Source organism: Leucoraja erinacea, chromosome 16 (assembly GCF_028641065.1).
Source record: "Leucoraja erinacea ecotype New England chromosome 16, Leri_hhj_1, whole genome shotgun sequence".
Taxonomy (NCBI): domain Eukaryota; kingdom Metazoa; phylum Chordata; class Chondrichthyes; order Rajiformes; family Rajidae; genus Leucoraja; species Leucoraja erinaceus.
This window is the reverse complement of record NC_073392.1, coordinates 33,246,548-33,259,856: the sequence shown is the minus strand read 5'-3', so window position 1 is coordinate 33,259,856 and position 13,309 is coordinate 33,246,548. Positions and strand designations below refer to the sequence as shown.

At 44.1% G+C, this 13,309-nt stretch overlaps 1 protein-coding gene across 2 annotated transcripts in view; it reads right to left on the bottom strand.

Moving 5' to 3' along the window:
* lhfpl4a (LHFPL tetraspan subfamily member 4a) overlaps window positions 1–9,790 on the bottom strand; it is a 200,708-nt gene extending 190,918 nt beyond the window's left edge. Inside the window, exon 1 of one of the 2 annotated variants that reach the window (XM_055648100.1) lies at window positions 9,029–9,790. In XM_055648100.1, coding sequence (XP_055504075.1) covers window positions 9,029–9,434 — 406 coding nt within the window. In that variant the 5' untranslated portion in view covers window positions 9,435–9,790. The remainder of the gene's footprint in view (window positions 1–9,028) is intronic. The other variant, XM_055648099.1, reaches the window with a different exon arrangement.
* Window positions 9,791–13,309: the final 3,519 nt, after the last annotated feature.

The window sequence follows — 13,309 nt, the reverse complement described above, 5'->3', positions numbered from 1 at the left end:
GTTGATGCTGAAGACTAGCGAGCGTCGGAATGGTACCATTTGGCGCCGCTGTTTTGACGCCTCCGTTTTGGAGGCTCCGATCTGTTGCCATTTAAATATATTTACTCCAAAAAGAACAGTATCTTGCTCGAAACATGAAGCAAGGTAAACAGGTATCGCTTTTATACACAGCGTGTGTGTGTGTACAAAAGCGATAGGAAGCTCTCACTCCCATTCTACAAACAAACCTCCCTGCTCCAGCACTGGGAAAACAGCAGAGACCGACCGACAACTTTTACCAAACTGCAGGCTTCCCTCAAAACTCTTCGAAACTGACTGACCTTACCGCACCAAGCAAATGTCAGAAATGCAACAGTCGTTTCGGCACCGCTGTTTCGGTGACAAGCATTAACTATGTGCAGCGCTAAAACGGAGGGGCCGAAACAGCAGCGCCGAAAAGTACCCGACCCAGAGAACGTAGCTTTAAGGTTGGAACAGCAAAGTTTAAGCAGATGTGCAGGCCAGGTTTAAAACATTTTTTTACACAGATGGTGGTAAGTGCATCGAACATAGTGCCAGGCAGGGGTGGTGAAGGAGGCAGATATGATAGTGGAAATTATGAGTTTTTTTAGGTAGGCACATGGATAGGGAGGGATATGGATCACATGATGTAGGCCATTTTCTGTGCTGCACTGTTCTATTTATAGCTTGAGAATACATATCTTTAATCAGATCCAGCTGGAGTACTGCTATAAAAAAATGGACATAATACCTCAGAAAAATGTCATTAATAGGAGTATGAAACAAAATCATCAGAATGACGTCTGGATGTAAAGGGCTAATTTATAGAAACAATATGATGCACATTCAAGGAGTATATAGAATACTAGACCAAGTGCAGACCCGTTGGGTCTGTTCCCTCAACGTGCAGTTGAGGGGGGGGGGATTGGGCGTCACACACATTAACCACCCCCACACACACACTAACTATCCCCCCCTCACACTATGAATTGTACACACATGATTGTGTATACAATTGCTCGTGTGATCAGATAAAGATGTTCCTGTAGAACACCTTTATCACCTATTCCTTTTCTCCAGAAGTGCTGCCTGACCTACAGAGTTACTGCAGCTTTTTGTGCCTGTCTTCGGTTCAAATTAACATCTGCAGTTCCTCCCTACAAAAAGGTGTTTATGCTGATAGAGTCAATAAGGTAGATGTGGAGAAACAAAGCTTCTCCCCAACTTCCAGAACACCATGCGGAAACCTACATCACACTGCAAATTCTAATGATCAGCTGTTATGGTGGATACATCTTCAATAATCTCTTTCAAAAGCGATCTGGATGTATAAAAGGAGAAGTAATTAGTCTTCAAGTAACCCCTGCATTCTCTCTCTCCATTCCTGCCCCACCCAAGTCGCACCAGATTCCCGTTCTCACCTAGCAAACAGCTACCAATGGCCTGTTTCCTTTATCATCATTACTTTTTGCATATCTTTCATTCATTTGTTCTATATCTCTCCACATCACCGTCTGTATCTCTCACTTTCCTTTCCCCAACTCAGTCTGAACAAGGGTCTTGACCCGAAACGTCACTCTTTCCTTCTCTCCAGAGATGCTGCCTGTCCCACTGAGTTACTCCAGCATTTTGTGTCCATCTTCAAGTAATTAGCCTGTTGCATAGAAGATCTCAATGCCAAATAGAGGACAAATTCTCCAGTACTTTAATTCAGTTTTGTTTATTGTCACGTGGTACAGTGAAAAGCTTTTTTGTTGAGTGCTTTCCAGTCAGCGGAAAGGCTATACATGATTACATTTGAGGGGAAGAGGAGAGGTTTTCTAGAGTTCATCCAAAATTGGAGAATTCAAAGTTCATATAATTGGGATCTAAGCTACCCAAGTGGAATATGAGGTGGTGTTCCTCCAGTTGCATGTGGCCTTACTCTGGCAATGGAGGAGGCCCAGGACAGAAAGGTCAGTGTCGGAATGGGGAAGGGAGGTAAAATGGTCAGCAACCGGGAGACCCAGTAGGCCTTGGTAGACTGAGCACGTGTTCAGCAAAACGATCGCTTGGTCTATGCTTGGTCACAGATAGACAAAAGTGCTGGAGAAACTCAGCAGGTGCAGCAGCATCTATGGAGCGAAGGAAGTAGGCAACGTTTCGGGCCAAAACCATTCTTCAGACCTTTCTTCACACCGGATGCAGTAGGTGAGGTTTGAAGAGGTGCACGTGAACCTCTGTCTCACCTGGAAGGATTGCTGGGTTCCCTGAATGGAGGTGCAGTGAAATCTTGCGATTGCAAGTTCAGCAAAGGCACCGCCACTTGAAGATTCATCCCATTCAACAAACTGCCTCTGTACTGGGAATAAATCTCAGTTTCTTCAATGTTTGTTTTAAAACCTGTTCCCCCGTCTATCCCCACCCACCAATTCACCATCCCCATCTCTACCCACAGAAGCCTTTTAGTCTTTTACCCAGAATAGGGGCGTCATAAACTAGAGGACATGGTTTTAACATGAGCGGGGAAAGAATGAATAAGAACCTGAGGGGCAACTTTTTCATAGAGATATATATGGTGGATATATATGGAGTGAGTAGCCCGAGCAGCTAGTTGTGGCAGGTGCTATAACAACAAATAGAAGGCATTTGGACAGGGCGGATAGGAAAGACTTAGAGGGACATGGGCCAAATGCGGGCAGATGGGACGAGCGTAGACGGGGCATCTTGGTTGGCATGGGCAGGTTAAACTAAACGGCTCTATGACTCCATGACTCTAAATCTGATCTTCAATTCCTACGCCATTAATATTTAAAAATGCCACTAACGTGCCTCAGGCATCGTTTGCCTCTATAATAAGGAATAGTGTGACTGAAAGGTATAAATGTTATCAGTTAGTGTAGTGCAGGTCCATGGAAGTTCTGAGAGAAAATTCAGCACATTTGAATCAATGCAGGGCAGAAATATTCACCCTTACAAGTTTTGGGAAGTCAGAAATATGTCGGATTGTGACATAATATAACTGACGGGTCAAAGTCTATTTAATTTTATGGTGTTATGTTGCAATGTTAATACATTTCCTCATTCATGTGTTAGAGCATCCCAGCAGAATAGAGAGCTCCGGGCTCTGTCGGATATCAGTCAGTTTTCAGACTTTCAATATCTTCTCAGCTTTATGCATTTGTGTCAAGGGCTGACCAACTCATATCTGTGACACTTTGTCCAGCACTAGCAGTCCAGCAACTCCTGTCTATCTTCAGTATGAAATGGAATGGAATACTTTATTGTCACATGTGACAAGGCACAGTGGAATTCTTTGCTTGAATACCCAAGGTATGCAAATAGACGCCATATAGGGCACTGACAAAGTTAAAAAGTACCCCCCACTGACTCCTCCATTGTTCTTCCCCCCCCCCCCCCACTGGTGGTTTCCCCATGCCAGGTCGTCCCCTGTTCATTATTCTTCCCCCTCCCCCATGCCGGGCCCCCCTTTGTTCCCCCCCCCCCCCCCCCCCCCACCCTTTACGGTGGTTCCCCCGTGCCCTCATCGACCGAAGACCGCGGGTCGACTCGCGAAGCTTCACCGCCGCCGCTGAGGCTCCGCCACTGCCGAGGCTGGTATAAACCAGCATCCACAATACCTTCCTACACATCAAATCTGTGATATTTATCAGTCCCTGGCATATTGTTGCGCCTAATTGGAGCTGGTTTCTAACCGATGGCCAGATTTTTGGATGCTGTTAAAGAGCAGTTTGTGGATGAGAAAGTGGGTTAACATACAACTAGTGTGAATAGGTTATCAATTCAATGGTCAGGGTGGACTTGAACATGTGGACAGGGCGTCAAAGGACGAGAAGCCAAAGCCAAGAAGTGGAAGCCAAGGTACCGAACGGAAACGTCGCCGAAAAGCCAAATAACCGAACGGGCGCCACGACGAAAAGCCCAATAACGGACATGACGTCTCCGGGGATGGGATTTGTCCGAGACCTTGTCAGCGATTGGTCCGGACCCCGTGTCCATCACATCACTGGCTGGGGGAGACGGGAGGGTGGGGGGGATTTTTAATTTTCCTTCACCGCTTCTCGACTGCCAAGGATCATAGAGCGGATTAGTTTTGTAAGCGTTGATCTACCACGGTGCTTGGGGTTAAGAGGCTGGAATCTATCTATCTCCCTCTTTCATTCTTTCTCGCTCTCTCTCTCTCCCCCTCCCTGTCTCCCTCTCTCCCCCTCCCTCTCTCCGTCTGTCTGTCTGTCTGTCTGTCTCTGTCTGTCTATCTATCTATCTATCTATCTATCTATCTATCTATCTATCTGTCTGTCTATCTATCTATCTATCTATCTATCTAACTATCTCCCTCAGCATTCCCAGAATCATTTGGCGTTTCTGTTCGGTATCTTGGCTTCCACTACTTGGCTTCGGTTTCTTGTCCTTCGACACCCTGTCTGGGTACCGGAATTGAATGGCCAAGGTCCCTGTTTCCATGCTGTACCTCAGGGAAAAAAATGGTATGTAAGTATTTCAATTAAAACTATTCAAATACTGAGGAACTTCAGCATGAAAAGACCTACCTCCCCCAACCATGTGCTCGTCTCCCTTTTCTTAGGTTTCCTCCCATCTTGGTGAATAACTAACATTTGCTAAGCCACTCTACTTTAAACTGTGCTCCTCTCATCTTAATGCTATGGCCTCGATTCTTTAACATTTCCGCCCTGGATAAAGGGCTCTGACCATCTTTCCTATCCATGGCTCTTAAAAATGTATAGACTTCTTTGTAGTCTCCTCTCAGCCTCTGATGCTACAAGTTTGTACAACCTCTTCTGACAATTTATATCCTCTAATCCAGGCAACAGTCTGATAAGTCTCTTCAAAGCCTCCTTCAACATCTTTCCTTAATGGGGGTGACCAGATACAATTAAAATTAAAGCATAAGAACGAAAAATGGGGAAGAAGATAGATATAGAATGAGCAGGTGTTTTTCCAAAGAATATTCAAATGTAGTTATATTTTATACATTTATTTTTTTATAGAGTAATTATTGTGACAATGCTATCAATGCCACAAAAGTAAAACTTTGCCAGCTGTTCATTTGAGAATTCTATCATTATAGTTTGCATTCATCAGTTCAAAGATGTTTTTCTGGGAACTGATTTTATTCCCTCTTCTCAATAATTGTAATCAAATTTCAAAATAATTACGTTTTCTCACTGACTAATTTAAACCACAGTTTTGACCAACTTTGGCTCACAAAGGTAATGACAAATGCTGGAAACACTTGGCCTGTCAGGCAGCCTCTGCAGAGATGTTAGCGCTTCAAGTTGATGACCCATCATAAGAACTGGGGAAATTAGGAAAAACTGTTTCCAGAACCTGCAGTTTTTTGTTTTCCATGTGGTTTTATTATTATTATTGTTTAGTGTTTTTTGAGTCATTCGTAACTGTCACAGTATGTCATGTTGTTATTTGTGGGTGGAGCACCAAGGCAAATTCCTTGTATGTGAATACTTGGTCAATAAACTTAAACTTACTTACTTACTAATGGATACTGAATTCAGCCATGCATTTAGCACTGTGCAGAGTTTACAGAAAACACATTGCATCCAACATTACCACAGTGGTCCATTGCAAAGCTTCCACCTCCATCGTCCTGACATCAAAGAATGGCACTCAAGCAGCAATGATAACACTTCCGTTCACAGTATCACCATTCTTTCTTAAGTAAAAATATTTGTTAAAGCTATTGGTGTGGCTGCAGTGAGACACAACGATAACAAAAGTGATACTACAATTATGTACAACCAGACAACGTGGTTATGTAGACAAATACAAAACCACTTTTCATAAAGATAATGGTTTTGAAATTATGTGGCAAGCACTTAATGCCTTTAGCTGACATTACTCTCTTCTGTTGCAATGAAGGCTCTATAAATGGGTGAACTGATCTGCTAACATGATGGAAAAGAGTTTTAAACAATAGTGTTTATCATTCATACACAATTACCTGACTTTAAATTAAACAGCTTCAATGTAGACTCTGTTACGAATTGGGCCAAATGACTGACACAAACAGTTGCTTTTGGTCAAACATTTTTTGAGTGCAAGGACCACAATGATTCAAAAGAATCGAGGCTTCAATTTGTGTATCTCAGATGCGTGGAAGCTGTTTTTCCATAAAGGTATTTTAATTTAACACCCTTTGTCCAAAGTTGCAAAAATGAAGTGGGAAAATGATTGGAATTTTAAGGCATTGATGGTAAAGTAGGTATATTTTTGTTCTCAAGGGCTAGACATATTAGACCATATGCATAATACAATGTTTATTGCATAGATACAAGTTAATCATTTCAACGTGTTGATTTGTGTTTATGTTTCACTGGAGCCTTCTTCCATTCTAATTCATCTTAGCTCAAGAACTTATTTTTCTATTCCTTTGTGTCTCAAGTATCTAGCTTGCCTTAACATGTATCTACCTTACTCAATTCAACTATTCCTCATGGTACAACATTCCACATTCCAAACCTCCCTGGATAAAGATGTTATTTCTGAATTCCTAATTCAACTTATTCATGGCCGTCATATATTTATACCTCCCAATTTTGATCTTAATCGTAATATGAAACCATTTCATTTTCTCAAAGGCTTCTGCCACACCACCCTTCAGTTTCTTTTCTTTGTAGCAAGAGTCCCAGCCTGTTCATTTTTTTCTGATCAAACAAGCCTTTTTTCAACCTAGTAACTTTTTTATACTTTCTCCAATGCTCCTATGATCTATTTTTCTACAATGTGGAGGTTGTATTCGTCTATGCAATGCCGTGTTCCCTTGTTGTTGGGGCAAAAGATAGGTTCAGATCTTATTTTAATAACCAAAGGAGGTCAGAGTGAAATGGACCCAGAATTTTTCCACCAAATTACACATTCACCGTTTAGAGTCATAGAGTGATACAGCGAGGTAACAGGCCCTTGGGCCCAACTTGCCCACACCAGTCGACATGTCCCAGCTACACTAGTCCCACCTGCCTGTGTTTGGCCCACATCCCTCCAAACCTGTCCTATCCATGTACCTGTCTAAATGTGGGGATGGTCCCTGCCTCAACTACCTCCTCTGGGAGCTTGTTCCATACACCCACTACCCTTTGTGTGAAAAAGTTACCCCTCAGATTCCTTTAAAATCTTTTCCCCTTCACCTTAAACCTTTCTCCTCTGGTTCTCGATTACCCTACTCTGGGCAAGGGACTCCGTGCATATGCCCGATCTATTCCTCTCATAATTTTGAAGATTAAGAAGATGTTTGTGGTAACTTTGCAGACAGCAACCAGGAAGGACCAGAAGTTCATTTCCTGATAGTTATTCCTGATATTTTTGGTAGCAGGAAAGGTTAACAGACCTGCACTCCCAGGCCCATAGGTTTCCATTGTCTGCTTTCCACAACAATGTGCAGGGATAATACCGTGAAGGAAAGGTGGAGGATGGGTTGAATTCCAGATTGACTTCATTTCATCTGTTCTGACAATTTCTTTACGTGAAATGTAAACTCATCAAATGATTACCTGCAGAAAAATTCTCGAATATTTTCCCTGCCCCGAATAGGGGACGCAAGCCCCCAAACCGCAATATTTCCAGGGGATATGTGATTTAATGCTCAAAACGAACCCGAGGGCCAGTACTCTGGCCTCAGTAAGCCTCTTATTCCGTGAGCTAAAATTAACGCTCTGCAATATGAAAAGAGGATTTAGTAGTCATGTAACAGCATTGGGGTTTAACTGGCTACACTGATTCAATAATGGAGACACTCTTTCGTTTCCTAAAACATATAAAGACCTGCTATTTGCAAGCAGCGGCTCAAAATAATACAACAAACTCGGCGTCATTTGGAACCCTTCGTCCCCCTCGACCAACAGGCTCAAACCATCGTGCTGTGATAATAACTATCCCGGGTAGTAGACAAACTCAGATCACTGCGAGGAGAGAGGAGGGGGTGGAAGAAATAAATATGCCACCCGACTGTGGTGTATCCGACAGTCGATCTTCCTAAAAGCACCGAGACCTAACTATCGGCATTCAAGCTTCATAATATTGCCTATCGCTCGTTCCACATCCTGCCAAGACCGCTCGCTTCAATCACTCCCTTCAATAACATATTTGAACAAGAAGAGAGCCAGCTACACAAACAAATATACGTCTTCCTTGTCTGCTTTGGCGGCCGATTTATTAGTAGTCTGTTTCCATCTTGCTGGTCAATTAACTCTTCCCAGACCGCGGCCAGTTCAACCCTAGCACTTGATCGGATCAACTAATTCAAGGGCTGACATGGAATCGGGGATATCAGCCCAATATTCCGTTGGAAACCCCCTGCTACCGGTAACCTAGACCTTGCGATCAAACGCCTCGATTATTCCTAGCCATCAGAGAACCACATTGAGGAATACTACAGCACTGATTAGCATTCAATGCCGTGCAGTCGGTGGCTTTGATGTGTTGCAAGGTACAAGGTACAACCAGCGACGTCCAGGGCCCGGCTGCCTGAATATTATTCCACCCAGATCACCAGAGAAGGTTCAGAACCTTTGGATCCATCACATTAACTTCGAATTACATTCAAGTCACTCGCGACTGGAGCTCAGGAATTAGTCAGTGTTAACATCCTGTATTCTATCGCCACCTTTAATCATTGCACTACATGTTATATAACGTACCACATGCCCCCAGAAGATCACCTCGATTAATAACAGTGAGTGTGGTAAGACATGGTGTTAGGTGGGTGTTAGTGGGACGTGTAATCCGCTGGCATTAAGGTGGCACTGGGCTTTGGCAGTAGGTACCTGATGCTGGCAAACGATCAGAGGGATGCCAAGGCGTTGGAGTTATGCTTTCCCCCCTGTCTCTCGCCAACGCGGCTGCCGTGGGATATACATCCCCCCCCCCACACACGCAGGATGAACACAGCATAGACACACATACATATATAGATATTGTAAAGCGCGCGTAAACACACACACACACACACACACACACACACACTGGCATCGGCCGGCCAGCCAGCCAACCCTACCTGCTAGAAGCTGCATCCAAGCGCAGATCTTGTAGACAGTGGCCGTGTTACAGAAGAAGAACAGAGTGAAACAAGTGATACAGCCGAGGGTCAGCACCATGGATAGCAGCACGAAGAACGCCGCCGCCTTGAATGCAGTCGACGGGATGCTGGAGAAATCGGAGAAGGTTCCCTGGCAGATTAAATCCCGGCTGTTTAAACCCGTCCCGACGCAGTAATGGAAAAGGCCGAAGTAGCCGGCATAGGGCGTGTTGACACTGTCTCCGATCCAGTAAGGCTGGATGAAAACCACCACGTTAATAATCGCGAAGCAAATGGTGAAGATGGCCCACAGCACGCCGATGGCTCTGGAGTTACGCATGTAATTGTCATGGTAGATTTTGGAGGCTTCCTGTGAAGGCAACATCTTCCCTTCTCTCTCCTCGACACCAATGCACGACCCGCTCTTTGCATAAAGCCCTGTGATCCCAGGGCGTTATAGAACCAGCGTGTGAGGGCAGCTCTCCATCCTCCCAGGTGCTCTTTGTCGCTCTCTCTCTTTCTCTTCTCCTTTCCTTTCCTGCTGGCTCCCTCCCTCTCTCTCTCTCTCTCTCTCTCCTCTCTCCTCTCTCTATCTCCCTCTCCCCGGCTCTGGCTGCGCGCTCCCGACACGCTGGCTGCTTGGCGAGTGCGCGTCACCGAGGCAATGCAATGCAGCCTTATTGGGAATATTTCCCAGCAGTCAGCACGACCAGGATCCTAAATGAGATTGAAGTGAACCAGTTCTTGATAAAGCTGAAACCTTTTGCAATGAACCACTGTCATGATTTGCCAATTGTGATTTAACTATATCTCACTGTCTTTGCCCAAAGACCAAGGCATGTACGCACAGAATTCATTGAAGCTACGTTTAAAAGTGTGTTGATCTTTGCAAAACCTCTGAGTCAATGCAACATATGTCCTTGGAATATATTATCTATATATATTCATCCTATATATATATATATATATACTGTATATATATATTTATATTTATATATATACTGTATATATATATATGATGTATATATGTGTGTGTGTGTATATATGTATATGTATATATATATATGTGTGTTTGTGTGTGTATATATATATATGTGTGTGTGTGTGTGTGTGACTTTACTACATATAATGAGTGTGTGTGTGTATATATATATATAATAATACATTTTATTTTTGGGCGCCTTTCAAAGTCTCAAGGACACCTTACAGAAATTAACAGAAGAGAAAAAAACATATAGTCGGAGTAAAAAGAATAATAAGGACATCACCAATACCCAAATTAAAGACAGAAATTGCTCCACAGACAAAAAATCAAAAAACACAATGTGAAGGGAGAGCAGCGGCAGCTAAAGCGCGCCAGCGTCCACTCTCCCTTCCGACAGCCATCTTGGACACAGACTAACATGTTTACTTACACACTAAAAAATCATCCCCCCACAGTGGATACCACTGTGGGGGAAGGCACAATGTCCAGTCCCCATCCCCAGTTCACCCAAAGTCAGGCCTATTGAGGCCACCGCTATTGCCTCTACAGAGGCCCGATGTTCCTGGCCGTTCTGGCCGGGTGGTGTTGCCCCGGCGTCGGGAGAGTCCTCACAGCGGCTGGGCCACCTGGAACGGCCGCTTCCTAGCTGGGGACCGTGGCTTCCGAAGCCGACAAGGCCGCGCCGGGTTGGAGCTCCCAGGCTCCCGATGTTTGAGTCGGCGCCGCCCGCTCCGCTCCGCAGACCCGCAGCCCGGAGGTGTTGATCTCGGCGGTCACAGTTCACCAGAGCTCCAGCGCGTCGATCCAGTGCGGCGACCCAGGCAAGGCATCGCCCGCTCCGCTCCACGATAGCGCTCCAGCGCTGTGCCGCCAACGAAGCCGGGGTGCTGGGCGGTCCCCGCCAGGAAACGGCGCTCCACGCCCGCTGGTAGGCCACGAGGACGGGTCGACGGGGCAGCCCGGAGAAAAAGCTGCCTCACCGACCAGGTAGGGACCTAGAAGTATAATTACCCCCTTCCCCCCACATTAAGAAGTCCATTCTCCAACGAAAGAACAAGACTTACTAAAAACTTCAAAAAAAAATGAATTAAACGGACGGCTTCTGGTCAGCAGCCGTTCCCCAAGATGGCTCCTCCACAATATATACACACACACACACACAATATATATTTATATATATATATAAACTCACTCTATGGTATTTCTAAAGTAAAATAAAATGATGTCACACACACACATATATATATATATGACTTTACTTTAGAGCCAGGGTTCCCAACCTTTTTAGTCCGGTTTACCCCTGGCAGCTTTAATAGCACATAACAATGTTATTTCACTTATTTATGAACAACTAATGATGAACAGATACCAGTATACCAGAAGCAAACACAGTCAGTCAACAAAAAAAAATATGTTTAAATCCAGAATCAATAAATTTATCCCCTGGGTAGGTGAAATTTACCCCTTGGGGGTACATTTACCCCAGGCTGGGAACCCTTGCTTTAGAGATACAATGTGGAAACACGCCCTTCAGCCCGTCGAGTCCTCACCGAACATTGATCACCCCGTAGACTAGCACTATCACGAGGGACAATTTTACAATTTTACTGAAGCCGATTAACCTACAAACCTGCAATTCGTTAGGGTGTGGGAGGAAACCGGAGCACCGGGAGAATGTACAAACTCGATACAGACAGCACCAACAGTCAGGATCGAACCCGTGTCACTGGCACTGTAAAGTAATAACTCCCCTGCTACGCCACTGTGCCATCGCGTATATTTATTATTAGCTGCTCAGTGGATAGAGTTATGATAGAGTTATGATAAGTCCAGTTATATTTGCCTTCTTAAAATTTTCCCAGTTCAGTGCTGCAGCTGGTAGAGCTGCTGCCCACAGCACCAGAAACCCTTAGGTTCAATCCTGACCTCAGGTGCTGATTCCGTGGAGTTCGCATGTTCTCCCTGTGACCACATAGGTTTTCTCTGGGTGTCCCAAAGACGTGCAGGTTGTTGGATAGGCCCCTTCTGTGAAGGGAGTGTATGCAAAAGTGGGATAACATAGAACCAGTGTGAATGGGTGATCGATGGGCGGCATGGACTCAGTGGGCCAAAGAGCCTGTTTCCATGCAGTACCTTTCAATCGATCATTTGATCAATTGAACAAGCAATCGATTAATCAATCGATCAGTTGATCAATCGAGCGATCAGTTGATCAATCAATCAATCAATCAATCAATCAATCAATCAATCAATCAATCAATTGGGAAAGAAAGATATAAGGAATTGCATTACTACCAATCCAAGAAATGTACATTGGGAGGATGAATATGAGAGGATTTAAAAATGCTAAATGGAGAGACAGAGAGATTTATGTTCGTGTTATTTTTTTGATTTAGTGGTGATCATTGCAGAATCCATCACTATCCTTACAGCCGTCATTGAGAAGAAACTCATCTGGAACAGGGATATTCATGCCATATTTAGCGGAGAAGGTCAAACACTGGGTATACCGCAGTGAACGGCTTAATTGCTGACTGATCCAATGCTGGAATACTCACTAATATCCCTGGACACATGCACCATCATACTCTGGTGTCACCCATGCCACGGTGATGAATGAAACACAGTGAAAGGTAGTCCGGGGGATGTATTAGGAGCAAAAATAGATGGAACATTGGAATATTTTTACAGAATTACATACCACAGTGAGAAAAATTGAAAGAAAATAATTTGAAGTGAAGGAGATTGCAGATAAGGGAAGGATTATCGTTAGTATTAGTATCGGTATAGATATTGGTATTGGTTTATTGTCATGTGTACCAAGATACAGTGAGAAACTTTGTATTGCGGGCTATCCAGGTTCATTTTCCATACATGATTACAAACAAGCCATACATGAATATGAACATAACTGGTAGTGCAAAAAGAGAAAGGAAGAGAGTGTAAAATATTGTGCCACATCAAGAGAAAAAAATTACAATTTTGTACCAAAGCCAAATTAACCTACAAGCTTGCCCATCTTTGGTATGTAGGAGGAAACCGGGGCACCTGGGGGAAACCCACGCAGGTCATGGGGAGAATGTACAAACTATGTACAGACAGCACCTGTAGCCAGGATCGAATCCGGGTCTCTAGCGCTATAAGGCAACAACTCTACCACTGCACCACTGTGCCGCCCTCAAATGTTCAACCTCTCCCTTCTGTTTGTTTATTTTCACAGTCTTGTATAATTTATGTATAATTTATATTTTGGGCGTTGTGTGAACCCTGTGATG